General features: G+C 34.7%; 1 protein-coding gene across 1 annotated transcript in view; it reads left to right on the forward strand.

Annotated features, from left to right (window-relative positions):
* PYGO1 (pygopus family PHD finger 1) overlaps positions 1-10,979 on the forward strand; it is a 28,386-nt gene extending 17,407 nt beyond the window's left edge. The window contains exon 3 of the mRNA XM_004274654.3: positions 869-10,979. Coding sequence (XP_004274702.1) covers positions 869-1,993 — 1,125 coding nt within the window. The 3' untranslated portion in view covers positions 1,994-10,979. The remainder of the gene's footprint in view (positions 1-868) is intronic.
* The last annotated feature ends 5,136 nt before the right edge of the window (positions 10,980-16,115 follow it).

A 16,115-nucleotide genomic window follows, 5' to 3' on the forward strand; every position in this document is an offset into this window, starting at 1 on the left:
TAAGCCTAGAGTGAATATTGCAGGAAGGAAGTGTAGGCAGATAAATTAAAATGCTTACTCTTAAAGCTAATTTAAAAGGAATAGATGCCTGTACTTTTATGAAAAGATTTAAAAATATATGGACACAAGTTTAACTTGGAGTAATGTTCAACTATTATAATAAATCAGTAGTATGTACATATAATGAAGCAATCATGATGGAAGCATCTTTTGTCTGAAACATTTGGTTGTAATAAACAGTTATAAATACAGACTTTCTTGGTTTTATCCTTTGTAAATTTGAAGCACTGTTTTTATTATAAAGACTGCAAGTAACTATGAAATGTGTACAGATTACCTGTTTCCATTTTGGCCACACTGTTAAGCTTGCAGTTGTGACTAAAACTGGCAGTTTATTTTTCCAGTCTGAGGCCTAGGCCTTAGTGCTTTGGGAATACTTTAATAGCTAACTCTCTGAAGTTAAGCTAGGGAAAGAAATTTAGATCCTGTTTACTGTTATTTCATTTTATAGCTGTTTGGAGGTATAAAGGTATTTTCAGTTAAAATTTTAAGTGAAAGATTCTAGAGTTACAGGCAAACATATTCAATGAAAATTACGGTAATGAAGCTTCTTTTGAAGGCTGAGTACTTCTAGAGTTTGTAACAATTGATTTGAGCTCAAAAAAGTACACCTTATTTCCTTTCCTAAATGAAAGAAACCTACACAGTTTTATCATTAAATATAAATAGAAACATTATTTGGAATTGAAAGGTCAGGTGAAGAATTAAATTTTTGTAACACTTGAAAAGAAATTTAAAACTAAGTTCATAAATGTTAACATTTATGACTTCTTTGATCCAAAACATGTATTTTACATTCTCATTTCAGGGGCCTTCTTTTCCTCCATTGTCTGAGTATGCTCCACCACCAAATCCAAACTCTGACCATCTAGTGGCTGCTAATCCATTTGATGACAACTACAATACTATTTCCTATAAACCACTACCTTCGTCAAATCCATATCTTGGCCCTGGCTATCCTGGCTTTGGAGGCTACAGCACATTCAGAATGCCACCTCACGTTCCTCCAAGAATGTCTTCCCCATACTGTGGTCCTTACTCACTCAGGAATCAGCCACACCCATTTCCTCAGAATCCTTTGGGCATGGGTTTTAATCGACCTCATGCTTTTAATTTTGGGCCACATGATAATTCGAGTTTTGGAAACCCATCTTATAATAATGCACTAAGTCAGAATGTTAACATGCCTAATCAACATTTTAGACAAAATCCTGCTGAAAACTTCAATCAGATTCCTCCACAGAATGCTAGCCAAATATCTAACCCTGACTTGGCATCTAACTTTGTCCCTGGAAATAATTCAAATTTTAGTTCTCCATTAGAATCTAATCATTCTTTTATTCCTCCCCCAAACACTTTTGGTCAAGCAAAAGCACCACCCCCAAAACAAGACTTTAGTCAAGGAGCAACCAAAAACACTAATCAAAATTCCTCTGCTCATCCACCTCACTTAAATATGGATGACACAGTGAATCAGAGTAATATTGAATTAAAAAATGTTAATCGAAACAATGTCGTAAATCAAGAGAATAGCCGTTCGAGTAGCACTGAAGCTACAAACAACAGCCATGCCAACGGGACACAGAATAATCCACGACAACCTAGAGGTGCCGCAGATACATGCACCACTGAGAAAAGCAATAAATCCTCTCTCCACCCAAGCCGTCATGGGCATTCTTCTTCTGACCCAGTATATCCTTGTGGAATTTGTACAAATGAAGTGAATGATGATCAGGATGCCATCTTATGTGAAGCCTCTTGTCAGAAATGGTTTCATCGTATCTGCACTGGAATGACTGAAACAGCTTATGGCCTCCTAACAGCAGAAGCATCAGCAGTATGGGGCTGTGATACCTGTATGGCTGACAAAGATGTCCAGTTAATGCGCACTAGAGAAACTTTTGGTCCCCCTGCAGTGGGCAGTGATGCTTAATCACAGGCATTAACTACAGTGGTTTTTTTCTCCTGTGTATTACAGAGGTTCAGTGACACAGGATTTTAATGTTTTACATTATTTTTTTAAATGCACACACAGAAAAGTTATTTACCTTTTAGTTTTTATTAATAACCACTTCATTGCTAGTGCAAACTTTGTATTGTTTTTGTTTGCTATCTTAAATAAGAATAATGTATATGGGGCGCATTAGAAAGTAATATACAAGTAAATTTTAGTTTGTAATCATGAACATAAAAGCCTCTTGAAGCTTCAAGATAATATATAGCAAATGTAGGCAAGTTTTGACTTTTAAAAGTTAGAATCATTGAAAAATGTATCAGTTGACCCTTGAACAACAGAGGTTTGAACTGCCTGGGCCCACTGATTTTCAATAAACACATACTATAGTACTACATGATCCACGGTTGATTAAGTTCCAGGATGCGGAACCACAGTTTTGGGGGGCTGACTATAAAGTTGTATTCAGATTTTTGACTGTTAGGGGGTCGGCACCCCTAGCCCCCGCGTTGTTCAAGGGTCAAGTGTATTCCAGTGCTGAACTTTGGCAATATCAAATTAAATATTTAGTTCAAAAAAATATTTGAGGATCCATTTAACATGTTTTCAGAAAGAATATATGTAGCTAAAACATGGAAGAAAGCATACATTTCAATGAGTGTTTTAAAAAATAATAGAGTATGACACCAGATTCGTCCCATATTAGGGTCCTTGAAATTAGTGACCTTCATATTATCAACTCAGTCTTTCCAGGATGTCTGTTTGTACAGATATGAGACAGATGTTAGCATATAGTAGATGTTCAATAAGTATTTGTTGATTAACTTGTGGATTGTACCACATGAAATTGCTAACATTAGATCAGTTGAAAATTGACTACAATTAGTAGAGTTGTCATAAAGGATTTTTTAGTTGTGCTATTTAGAAATATAACAGTACTATGCTCTTCACTCTTCAATTTGATTATTGAGTTGTTTTGTTATTGTTTTCCAGAGAAATAAATAATACAGTATCCTCAGAAGAATTGTGAATACTTTTCTTAATATCATTTCAAACCAGGGACATATTGCAAATGAGATAGGTAGAAACATCAATTTGGCCTTAGAGGGCTCTACTGGCCAAAGAGTGGTGGGTTGAAAAATCTTGTTCTGGGGATCTGAAAATTAAAAATGAGCCTCAGGGGAGTTCAAAATCCATTTTAAGCAAAGATCAATTAAGAGCCAAGATGAGAGCTTACTCACAGTTTGAGGCCCTGCAGCAGACAGGAGTTTCCGCTGTGACTGGGGAAAGAGTAAAAATGGACCTGAGAGTATTCTCTTGAGAGATGATTAAGAATGGAGACAGTTGGAGGTGCACTAATTAAGATTTGAAACAACAGAAGCCTGTTTTTGGAGTGGATCATAACCTGTGACCCAAAAAAAGGATTCTATATGACAATTGATAATAATTTATACAATGGTTGGATGTTGGTAAATCTCCCAAACTTGAACCATCGTTGTGACCAAAAAAGTTCTGAAGACTACGTGGTGACCTGCAAAAGGGATACTTTAAACCTTGGTGAAATGACAGCAGCAGCAATATTGCCAAGAAATTTAAATTATGCATGAAAATTTTGATTATAGTCCTTCGGTTAATAAACATGAACCCACACTTTTACATGACAGCACTGGTGTCACATGTCACAAGCCACTAAAGCAAAGTTAATTGAATTATTCAATTCTGTTGTTTACAGAGTAGTCACCAGAACTTTATCCAGTGAACTGGTATAGTTTTCATCATTTGGAGATTTTTCTAAGAAACTTCATATTCTCCAATTGAAAAACAGTAATTGGAGGGTTTGAACAGTTTATACAGCCTAGCAAATGATGAATTTTATAAAAATGAAATATTTAATGTCCTATTAGAAGAAAACTTAATGCTTGTGATGTGTATTTCGTTTGAATAAAACTTATTTTTTTAAGTAGTGTTTTAATTTTGACCTACAGAAACAGCAATTTCATATGGTACAAGGCAATATAAGGTTTTCTCCATTTACCTTTGACTAGTTAGAGATGAGTACAAGATATTTTAAATATAGTTGTAATATAAATGTCTTTATAGTTTTAGGAAATGAAATGATATAAACTCTAATACTAGGTACTCCTTTGTGTGAAAACTTTACCAGTTGAAGCAGGTAAAAATGCAGTAGTTTGGGCTGACTCTTGACATTTGGTACGTTCAGTAGCATACTCGAAGATCACATTTTGCTTACATTGTAGTTTTTGTTAAAGATACATAATTTTCTAAATGTTTAAGGACTTAATTATGTTGTTTTTGAAATCCTAGTGACTGCAGATTTTTAAGATATGATGCACTGTATGTTATATGCCTAGTTCTAGCATCAGATCATGGTTGTTTTTTTTTAATGACTGAATACAGTTAGGTAGATGCTGAGTAGAACCTTCCAATGTCTTCAGGAGTTAACACTTTACACAGTAGTACTCAAGTTGTGCTCATTGCTAAAACTGATTATGCAGTTTCTAAAGCCCTCTATTGCTTACACTTTTATTAGTAGTTTTGTGAAAATGAAATAACCTCTCCCAAGTTAGTCTAAAAATACTTGATTTATAATGTGATTCTTTTATTTTCCATTTCCAACTAGTTGTTTTTAAAAACTTACAAACAAGTGAATTTTTATTCTTGTATTTAGGTCTTAAGAGCACCTTACTTAAATACGAATCTGTTAAATTTACAGAAGAAAAACCCGTGGTTGATTTTAACAGTGAATCATAGGCAAACTACACTCATAGCTGTTGAATGTTTTCATGTATTTGAATTAATTTTCTTACTAGTTCCACATTTGTCTCTACATAACACTGTCAGAAGTTATCTAGAGGCTTTTTGGTAGGGAAAGTGATGAACTATAAGAATGGCCAGATATTAATTTGCCTAATGTGACTCAAAGAAGGCTATGATACAAATCAATATGGCTTTCTTAAGACAAGTGATGAGCTGTCCTAAACATTTAAAAAATACTCAGTGAGGGAAATAACTGCACACAGGTGGCATAATCTTCCAGTAGCATCGCACCTTTTTTGGTGTAATCCTTTTCCATCACTGAAAGGCCTCATCTCACATGCACACATACACGCAAAGACACACGTACATGCAATTGAGCAGGAAATCTTGGGGTTTCTCCTACATTCTCAAGTTTTGCCAGAGTTCAACCTGGCTATCAGCAGCTAGGCTCTCTCACCAAGGCTAGGTTACTAGAAAGTTTTAAAGTGTCAGTTCCTTTCTCAGAACTTGCTTTGTTCATTTCACTAGAGAATTCCTGATCCACTTGCTTCTAGATGCTACTGAACTCCCTAATGCAGGACAGCTTAGCTTACTATAGAAAAATAAATTATTTTTCAGGTAGAGTGCTTGGAATTAGATTTGTGATCCATGTTTTCCTTTTGTGTGAAATACTTTAGCATACTGCTATTATGATTCTTGTTATCCAGACTAGAAGATTATGTACATAAAACTGAAGATTTTCTTGTACTAGTGCTTATTCTTCATAGATGAACACAATATAAAGAAATCCAGTTTGTGTGTGTGTGTGTGTGTGTGTGTGTGTGTATGTGTGTGTGTGTGTGTTTAGACTCCCAACTCTGCCTAGTGGTAGGAAAAAAACTTCAATAATAGGTTACCCTGAACTCTGCTGACTTTAATCATCCAGATAAAATATCAGGAGTTTTCTTCTAATATTCTTTTACATTTGTCTTGAACAAACTGAGTGCTAGTACTTATTGTCCAACATACTATGGTAATTGTTTGTAATAGTAAAATATATATGTAAGCAATGATTTTTAAAGGGAGCTCGAGAGTTTTTGGATTTCTTTTTTGCAGTGTATAAAGGTTTCATATGCATGAACATTTGTGCTATTTAAGATTTTTTTAATTAAAAAAAAGTTTAAAAGCATCCAGATTCCCAAAGTTCATTTGTAAATAGTGGTTTAGAACTCTGTATAAGATGATTAGATTCTTAGGGAAGCTCATAAAGGCTTATTTACACCATCATGTAGTTAACAATGTTGTATCATACTGAGTGCTCAGTCCTCTTTAGGGAATCAGTCAATGTAGGAAGGAGAAAGAAGCAGAGGTCGTTCCTTTTTTCTGATTCGGTTCAGGAAGGTTGAGTTGTTTGGTGTGTTTCCCAGTTGCCCTCTTCCCATCCTAAACTCTCAAGTGGAATGCTATATAAACCAACTTGCCTTGTGCCTTCCTGGATGCTCTGTACTTCAAAATTTCATATCTTTCCTCTAATCAAAATTCTCATTTCTTTGTTGGCTGTGGTTGGCTAGATTTTAAGGGGACAGTCTGTTGCAGCAAGATTTGAACAAAGATAATGAAGTGGGATTAAATTTCTCTTTTTTTAAAGACTTTATTCAGAATGAATCTTTAATATCTTTGATTTCATACAATATGACCACATTTAGGCACCATGGAAAGCAGTATTTTTATCAAATTGATACGTTCTTGAGAGTACTTCCCAATCTCCTTTAGGTTGTGGAGACTTTTCACAATTTCTTTTCCTCTACTTCTGAACTCAGAGATTTTCTTCTCATTTCCAAATTTTATCAACTTCCCCCTTTTCTCTATTCCATTTATCTGATAAAGCAGTATAGAAGTTATATCTGTAATTTTCCAACTCTTGGTACAGTGATAGGCTTAGAGGCATCCCTGGAGTAAAGGGACTAGGGATGGGATTAGTATCTCCCAAGACAAGGGGTCTAGGGCAAATAAAGGGAAGAAAGTTTTCATTGAAGACTTTTAATGAAACCCAATGGATAAGCTTCGCCTTTGTCATATTTTGTCGAAACACATTACTTGTAATTATATTAAAACTTATTCTAAATACCTGTACTTCTCTTGTTCTGTAGGTGATGTAGATGATGTTGCTTGTTAGTTAAAATATCTTTTATAAAAGAAAGTCCTGCTTCTTATCATGATGTATGTGACTTAAATGACTGTTTCATATTAAAACTATTTCTTCCTTATGTACTGCTTACATATACCTCTTTTTGGGATATTAGTTCAGTACTTTTATACAAATCTGAGTGTGTTCCACATTGGTGACATGTATTTTTGCAGTAAATTTTTGTTTTGTTCTTAGAGCATGTTTAAAGTAATACATGCGCTAGTGCTGTGATCTGTGGCAAAATTACTGTAATTCAAATTGGAAAATAAAATGTTTCCAGACTTTGTCCAACATTTATTCCTATGACAAAGGAAATTACTATGTAATACTAATTATTTCATATGCTGGTATGTTTAAGCTACTCTATGAAGTATGTGAGACATCAATATTTATGGGTTAGTAGATGGCCTGATGTCTTTGAAATGGGAGAGAGGGGTAAAATTTGGTGTTGGCAATTCATAGCACTCATAATACAATAAATACTTCTTAAAAATTTGATCTTCCTCTTACAGTTATAATTTACTAAGGAATTATCTTAATTTGACAGTGCATATTCAATTTTTTTAGCCCATACCATTAAAATTATATATTAGACTTTGAACTTATTCTGATGTCTTCCAACCAAAAAAGATATCATTCACTCCACCGTAACCAAAATAAGTAGTAATATTAATCTTCATTTATTAATAAACTATTAAAATACCATAAAACTCCTCTAATTTACTTACAATTTATAACCATTGATACAAGACTTGAATGTTTACTTTCTACTATCTGATGAAAAGATTTGTTAATAAAAGTCATAATCAAGATTTTAAAGAAAAATGTTTAATCTTGGGAAAATTTTAAGCTTCTTAGAGACACTTATTTCAGAATACTAGTTTAAAAGCATTCTTTTGTCATTAAACCTTAAGTACCCAAAAGAATCGTAATAGATAATACTTGGAAATTTGTATATTTGAAATTACGTGCTTAACAGAAAAAAAAAGAATGCTTGTGAGTGCTTAAACTGCATATCTTTTAAAATATTCAAATTTTTAGACTTTTATCAATTTAACCTGAATTAACAAGGTTTTACTATATCAGTGATGTATATTACAAGATTAATGTCTACCAATGTTATTCTAATGATCTCTCTATACAGCATCATTTTTGGCATGGTTGTTGTGGTATATTTTGTACATTTGATTGTTAGCTGTTGATAGAATTGACATAGCAATAAATCTGATTCAGTTCTTAAATTTTAAAAAATGCCAGATACAATACTGTGTCATAATCCCATTATACTTTATTTGAATGCCCAATGTTTTCATGGGTTTCTTTTTTTGTATTAAAAATTTAGTTTTACATGTTAGGGATTTTTTTTTTCTGGTATTTTCATATACAATCTTTTAGAACTGGGTCTGTTTCTATTTGAATCATAGAAGTTGAAAGAAGTATTCGTATTAAATGATTCATGAATTGCTTTGTGGAAAAATCTGAATAAAGTATGAAATGACTAGGTTACCCCCAAATTGTTTATGTTCTTTATGTGGTTAATGTACAGGTTACAGTTTTCAGGGAAATAAAATTGGCTTGGTAACTGATTGGATATAGTAGATAATGGATAGTTTAACTGTCTAAGGGCTTCCAAATATTAAACCAAATAATTCTCAATTCTGAATACTTTTTAATAATTACTATAAATAATGGTAAGCCAATTCTCATTTTTCTTTTTAAGATATTTAACTCTTATAATTTCTTCCTTCTTATCCTTTTTCTTTCTTCCTTAAACACCGTGCTAGAATTTAAAATTGGATGAGTTTAACTTATCTCCACATTTTAGTTTTTTATTCTGTAGGTAAATAGTAAGACGGGTAGAGGTTCTATCAAACAGTCCATGTTATTGTTGGCCATTCTTTTCAGGGATCATGCTAAATGTCATTTGTGCATTGTATAAAGAATGTTATCAGTATATAGACCTACTATTAGTAGAAATTATGTATGGCAGGCTTTCTTGAATAATATGTATTGTAAGTTTGTTTCCTATTAGTGTTATGCTTCAGATTCTTTTAAATAAAGCTAGTTTTTAAAGAGAAAAATAACTGTTTTTTAAATGCTTGACTTTTATCAAGACAAGTAGGCGTTGAACAGTCTTGGCTTTGGGTAGGAGATGTCCTAGGAAACATTAAGCAGGGCAGTAGCGTACAATTTACCAGGAATTTACTTTTGTTGTTGTTGTTTATTTATTTATTTATTTATTTTTGGCTGTGTTGGGTCTTCATTTCTGTGCGAGGGCTTTCTCTAGTTGTGGCAAGCGGGGGCCACTCTTCATCGCGGTGCGCGGGCCTCTCACTGTCGCGGCCTCTCTTGCTGCGGAGCACAGGCTCCAGACGCGCAGGCTCAGTAGTTGTGGCTCACGGGCCCAGCCGCTCTGCGGCATGTGGGATCTTCCCAGACCAGGGCTCGAACCCGTGTCCCCTGCATCGGCAGGCGGACTCTCAACCACTGCGCCACCAGGGAAGCCCAAACCAATATTTTTGGACAGGCTTTGCTGTATACAACTTGTTTTTCCTGTGAAGTTTATACATAACACTGAGCCCTGAGTTTCCTTAAGAAAATGTGAACATATCTCTATTTTGATTTTTACAAATTAGGACTCCAGTTTTGTTAATAGAAAATTAATTGGAGAGGAGTGCTACAATCTCAGCAGCTTAGTGATCCCTGAAGTAGAGACACCGCTGTAGCAATATTAAGAACAAACTTGCCTGAATGATAAAATTAGTTTTACAAAAGACATCCAAAGTTTGCTTGAAGCAACCATCAGGTGCCTTGAGTAAAAAGAGAATGCATAAAATGTGAATGTATCAGTTGATGCAACTTGGTATTAGAGGTAATAAAAGTGACAAAAATACAAGATAAAATTTGAATGCACAAAAGATTTATTTACATGTGTGGAAGGGAAAAAAAACAGGAAAAGTGTATCTTACCTGTTGTAGGAAAGAGAAAAGATGTACAGAGACTTCTGATCAAATAACATGAATTGATGCTCTAAGGTATCCCTTTGTTTCAAACATATAGCAATAATAAATATAAAAAGATACAATTGGGTTCAAAACCAACATAAATACATCCCAGGACAAGAAATAAAGAAAAAAGCATAAATGATGCTGAAGCAGCATCCTGCCTGACTCTGAGTCCAAAGCAGAAATTTGCAGTCAAAAATTCTAACCTGGCAGGGTAATGAGGTCTAAAGTGCTACTACATTTCAAAACTTAAGAGATGCAATAACACAATACTTAATGGGAAATGTATAGCTTTAGATAATTTTTAAGCCCAAAATATAATGCTAAGTGTTGATCTCAAGAGGATAAGAGAAGAATAAAAAATCCTAAGGAAAGTAGAAGGAAGGAAACAATAAAGAAAATAATAGGAAATAAAATAGAAAACAAACATTAGAGAGGAATAATAGGGCCACAAATAGGCGATTTTTATCTTTAAAAGATAAAAGATTTTATTTTATTGGGTTGGCCAAAAAGTTCGTTCAGGTTTTACCATAAGATGTTATGGAAAAACCGAAATGAACTTTTTAGCCAACCCATATTTTAAAAGATTAATAATATTGATGAGCCTCTGGTGAAACTGATTTAAAAAGAAATGGCCGACAGAAATAACAGGAATGTAAAAAGGGCAAAAAACATAGCACTGCTTTAAGCCTGGAGGGAGCTGGGATTCCTCTGCACTGCTGCCCCACATGTGAAAAAGGTTAAAAAGCAAACCTAGCTCCAACCGATACCTGGGACTCCAGCTTATAGGCCTAACTTGGCAGAAGTGCACAGTTTTGTAATTTGCTCAGTTGATAACTGGTGTACAGTATCACCAAATAATTCGAAACTAAATTAGCATATAACACTTGGCTGAATTGGAGTCCCTAGGACACAAGTTAGAGGCAACTTAAAACTGCTAGAAAGGAAAGGATGAACCTAGAGGAAAGAAACAAAAATCTAAAAAAACCCACTCTAAATCAAAATTTCAAAACATGAAAAAAACTAATGATAAAAACAGCCAACCAACATCTTTTAAAATTTTGATCCACTCAAGATGAAAATGACAGCATAGCCTGAAAAAGGCTTTAAAGAGAAGTACCATTCAGGATCCTGAAAGGTAAACTAAAGAATTAAAATTACAAAACCCAGTATGTAGATATTCATTCATTCAACATTTACTGAGTGTTATTTATATGTCAGGCACTGTTGTAAATGCTAAGAATATAGTGGTAAATCAAACAGACAAAAATCACTACACTCATGAAGTTTTTATTCTGTAGAGACAGAAAATAAGTAAACTAAAAGTGTATTAGAGAATAAGTGCTAAGAAGAATAAAAAAGGGAATGGGATAGGAAATGCTGAGCCTGGTAGGGTGAGAGGTGCTAGATCAAATAGTGAGAGTATGTTTCATTTTGTAAGAAACTGCCAAACTGTCCTTCAAGTGGCCGTACCATTTTGCATTCCCACCAGCAATGAATGAGTTCCTCCACATCCTCACCAGCATTTGGCGTTGTCACTGTTCTGGATTTTGGCCATTCTAATATGTGTGTAGTAGTGGCATCTCATTGTTTTAGTTTGTATTTCCCTGATGACATATGATGTGGAGCATCTTATCATATGCTTATTTATATCAACTGTGTATCTTCTTTGGTGAGCTGTCTGTCAAGGTTTGGCTCATTTTTTAATCAGGTTGTTTTCTAATTGTTTCCATTTTAAGAGTTTATGTATTTTGGATAACAGTCCTTTATCATATGTATCTTTTGCAAATATTTTCTCCCATTCTGTGTCTTGTCTTTTCATTCTCTTGATAGTGTCACCCACAGAGCAGAAAAATTTTATTTTAATCAAGTCCAGCTTATCAATTATTTCTTTCATGAACCATGCCTTTGGTGTTGTACCTAAAAATTTATCACCAAATTCAAGGTCATCTAGATTTTCTCCCATGTTATCTTCTAGGAGTTTTATAATTTTGCATTTTACATTTAGGTCTGTGATCCATTTTGAAATCACTTTGTGAAGGTTATAACCGCTATGCCTAGATTCACTTTTTTGTATGCGGATGTCCAGTTGTTCCATTTGTTGAAAAGACTGTCCTTTCTCCATCACACTGCTTTTGCTTCTTTGTCAAAGATCAGTTGACTGTATTCCTGTGGGTATATTTCTGGGTTTTCCATTCTGTTCCACTGATGTATTTGTCTATCCTTTCACCAATACCACACTGCCTTGATTATTGTTCTTCAAACTTGATCTATAAATTTAATGCAATCGCAATCAAAATCCTAGGAAGTTATTTTGTGGATATTGACAAATTGATTTTACAGTTTATATGGAGAGGCAAAATACCCAGAATAGTCAACACATTACTGAAGGAGAACAAAGTTAAAGGACTGACACTACCCAACCTCAAGACTTGGCACAAGGTTGGCTAAGTCTTCTTGGAGATTTCTAGGGTGGTAGTATGTCTGGATTTATAGAATGAGTTAGGAAATATAGTCTCTGCCTCTATCTTCTGAAAGAACTGTAGAGAATTGGTATAATTTCTTCCTTAATGTTTGGTAGAATTCACTAGTGACCCCATCTGGGCCTGGAACGATCTGTTCTGGAAAGTTATGGATTATTGACTCAATTTCTTTAATAGATATAGGCCTATTCAGATTGTCTATTTCTTCTTGTGTGAGTTTTGGCAGCTCATGTCCTTCAGGGAATTGGCCCATTTCTTGTAGATCATCAAATTTTGTAGGCATAGAGTTGTTCATAGTATTCCTTTATTATCCTTTCTATATCCATGTTGTCTGCAGTGATATCCCCTCTTTCATTTCTCATATTAGTTATCTGTGTCCTCTCCCTTTTCTTCCTTAGGTAACCTGGCTAAGGGCTTGTTGATTTTATTTTCAAAGGTTTGTTTTATTGATTTTTTTAGAATTTCATTGATTTATGCTCTAATTTTTAATTATTTCATTTTTTAATGCTACTTTGGATTTAATTTGCTTTTCTTTTTCTAGCTGCCTAAGGTAGAAGCTTAGTTGATTGATTTTTAAATCTTTCTCTAATATATGCATTTAATGCTGTAAATTTCTCTCTAGTCAGTTAAACTCTGATAAAACCCTAGCAGGTTAGTCTCTGGTTAAATAGTTTCTCCCGAGGTCAGATCTTGCTGAGAACAAATGCTCTGGCATATTTCAAAATGGTTCCTTTTCCCTTCCCCCTGCTGGGAGCATGAGAATATTTTTGTGCAGTATTCACTGTGAGAACCTGGTAGAACTTCAGGAAGTAAAACTCACAAAAGGGTTGGGGGCTCCCTGATGACTGGGGTCCCTCTGGAGTTTTTCTCTCTCAGACTTGCCCACAGTGGGCCTCCAGCAATTTGTCAACTACATTCAGGTTTTCCTACCTCGGCACTAGTTCCCACGGAGGTTTCTGCTCTGATTGGTTGTGATTCTCTATAGATACAATCTTTCCCATCAGGGGCGCAGGGGTTTGCCCTGTGACCTCACTTTTCTTGTGGAGCTAAGAAGATTGTTCATTTTTCATTTTTTTCAGCTTTTTACTTGTTGGGATGGAGTAGTGACTTCCAAGCTCTGTACATGCCAGATCAGAAACTAGAAGCACTTAAAAATTTTTTTAAAAACTGATACGCTAAAACAAGTCTAATAGGAAAAATCATTGAGATCTATACTTTGTAAATGTCAATCTAAGATATTTGGGCCAAAATAAAAGGAAAAGTATAAATGGATAGTTCACACTGTCCACATGAGCTCTACCTATATATTCTTGTCTAGCCGTAAATCACATTGTGTTTTTCTAAAGCGCAAATTTAAAATAGTAAAATAGCGAATGCATTTAAAACCTAGTACCTAGATTTTGCTCTTGAAAGCTATCCCCCGTTAAAAAGAACTAATGGTTCTTGGAGAACGACTGATTCCGTTTCCCAGAGGAGAAAAAAAAAAGGAAAAGAATTCAAACTGGGTCTAAATCATTTTTGTTCCAAGAATAAAGGATTTTGAAAAGGCTTAAAAAAGTTCTGGGGTGGTGTTAAAAAAGTCATAAATCAGCCTTTCCCAATGGCCAAATTTGACAGTTTGACCATCAAAAAATAAACAAATTTTAGTTAATTCATTTTAGGTGAAGAATAATAAATCAGATTTAATTTTTGCTTCATAATGTACATTTTCACTCCCTAAGAGCCTCACAATACATAAGGAGAAAATAAGGACCCTTCTCTATTATAGAGCTTGTTTTTAAAAATTTTACTTTAATTTTGTAATATTTGTTACATAAAAAATGATACAGATATTTGTACATTATGAATCAAAAGATGAATAAGGCAAATCCATCACCAAAATTAGAGAGAGAAAAAAAATGGCAATTTCTTTGATGGTCTCTGATGGCATGCTTTGTTGTAATGAACAAAATCAAACAAAAAATAATTTGGGGTGTTCTCTCGATTTTCCTAGGGAACCAGCCAATAGGACCTGGACCTCCTGTCTTCCAGTGGGAGGGGCTGCATCTGACGCAGCTTGCCAGGGTACTAGTAATTTTTTTCTTCCAACTAAATCTTTGCATGTGAATCAAGGTCTCCAGATACTGGGTAGCTGGCTTTCACAGATAAGTCTTATAGTTTACACCTAAACCAAGATTGCCTGGGTCCCAATAACTTCCCTCCCGAAAAGGTTCCTTTCATGTTTGCCCTATAAGAAGGGAGAACAGCAAGGGGATGGAATTCCTCTCCTGTAATGCAGAGCTACACTGCAGATGGAGCATAGTGCTTTGGCCCCAGTGTGTTTCTCCTTGGGATGATGGGAGAATGGGGAAACCTGTGGTTTTTCTTGGCTTTGTTTCTCCTTTCCTCCATTAAAACCTATCTCTTAACCTAGTGGGTCACAGACTTTGGTATGTATCAGCATTACCTGGTGGGCTTGTTAAAACACAGATTGCTGGGCCACAGTTCCAGATTATCTGGTCCAGCAGGTCTGGAGTGGGGTCTGGGAATTTGCATTTCTAGCAAGTCCCCAGATGATGCTGATATTGTTGTCAGGGGACCACACTTTGAGAAACTTTGTCTTAATTCATGCAGTGTGTCTATGTAGAAATCAGCTTTTCTGGCTACCACAAAGGGTGTCATTTGCAAGACTTTCACCTAGGAGTTAACCATTATCCTTTCTTACACCTTAACTTTCCTTTATAGTTGTACCACATATGTATAGATAGGAATCCTTAACCAACAGATTTGGTTTTCATTATTTTCAAGTTTTATACAAATGGCATTGTTCCTTAAGGGTTTTATAAGACTTGCTTTTTTCCACTCATCCATCCAGTGTAAAGTAAAATTAATTCATTTTTACTGTTGTATGATATTCTTTTGTATGAATATACCTATTGATAGATATTTGGCTTGTTTTTAGGTTTTTGCTAGAAGCTGCTATGAACAGTTACTTCTTTACCCAATCATAGAGTTACGCTCTCTTTAAGAAAGGACCCAATCTAGAGGAAACCCTCCCTCCCTTAGATCTTCCCTCCAGTTCTGACACCCCCTTACTGAGAATCAATGTGGTGTGCACTCAATGACTAAATAAACTCAACTTGTTCAACTACAGGTGCCCCTGTGGTCTTTGACTGAAGGGCATTGAAAAAATATATATCTTGCCATTCTTTATTGTGCCTTTTGGTGAGCACCAGTTCTTAATTTTAGTTTGTTTTCAATCTTTTTCCTTTAAGGTAAGTGCTTTTGATGTCATACTTAAGAAATGCTTTCTTACTCCAAGATCATACAAACACACACACGTATTTGTGTATGTGTATATATAAAATACATATATGTTTTAAGCTTGTATGTCTTTAGTTCATCTGAAATTCATTTTTGTGTGTGACACCATATGCATGTAGAGAGCCAATCCCATTTTTTCCCATATGGTGACCATTTCTCCTAGCACCCAATGTATTGAATAGTCATTCCTTTCTTTGCTTTTCCCCACTTATGTGCACAGTCACTTTTGCCATATATCAAATTTCCATCTACACTCCAGTTAGATTAAGATTTTTTGTTTTTTAAATCTAATAGGAAACACAGATTAAGACTTTTAAGACTGAATTAGTTTCAAGGCTTGTTAAACACTTTTTAGGTAAGTACCT

The sequence above is a fragment of the Orcinus orca genome, chromosome 2 (genome assembly GCF_937001465.1).
Source record: "Orcinus orca chromosome 2, mOrcOrc1.1, whole genome shotgun sequence".
Lineage (NCBI taxonomy): Eukaryota > Metazoa > Chordata > Mammalia > Artiodactyla > Delphinidae > Orcinus > Orcinus orca.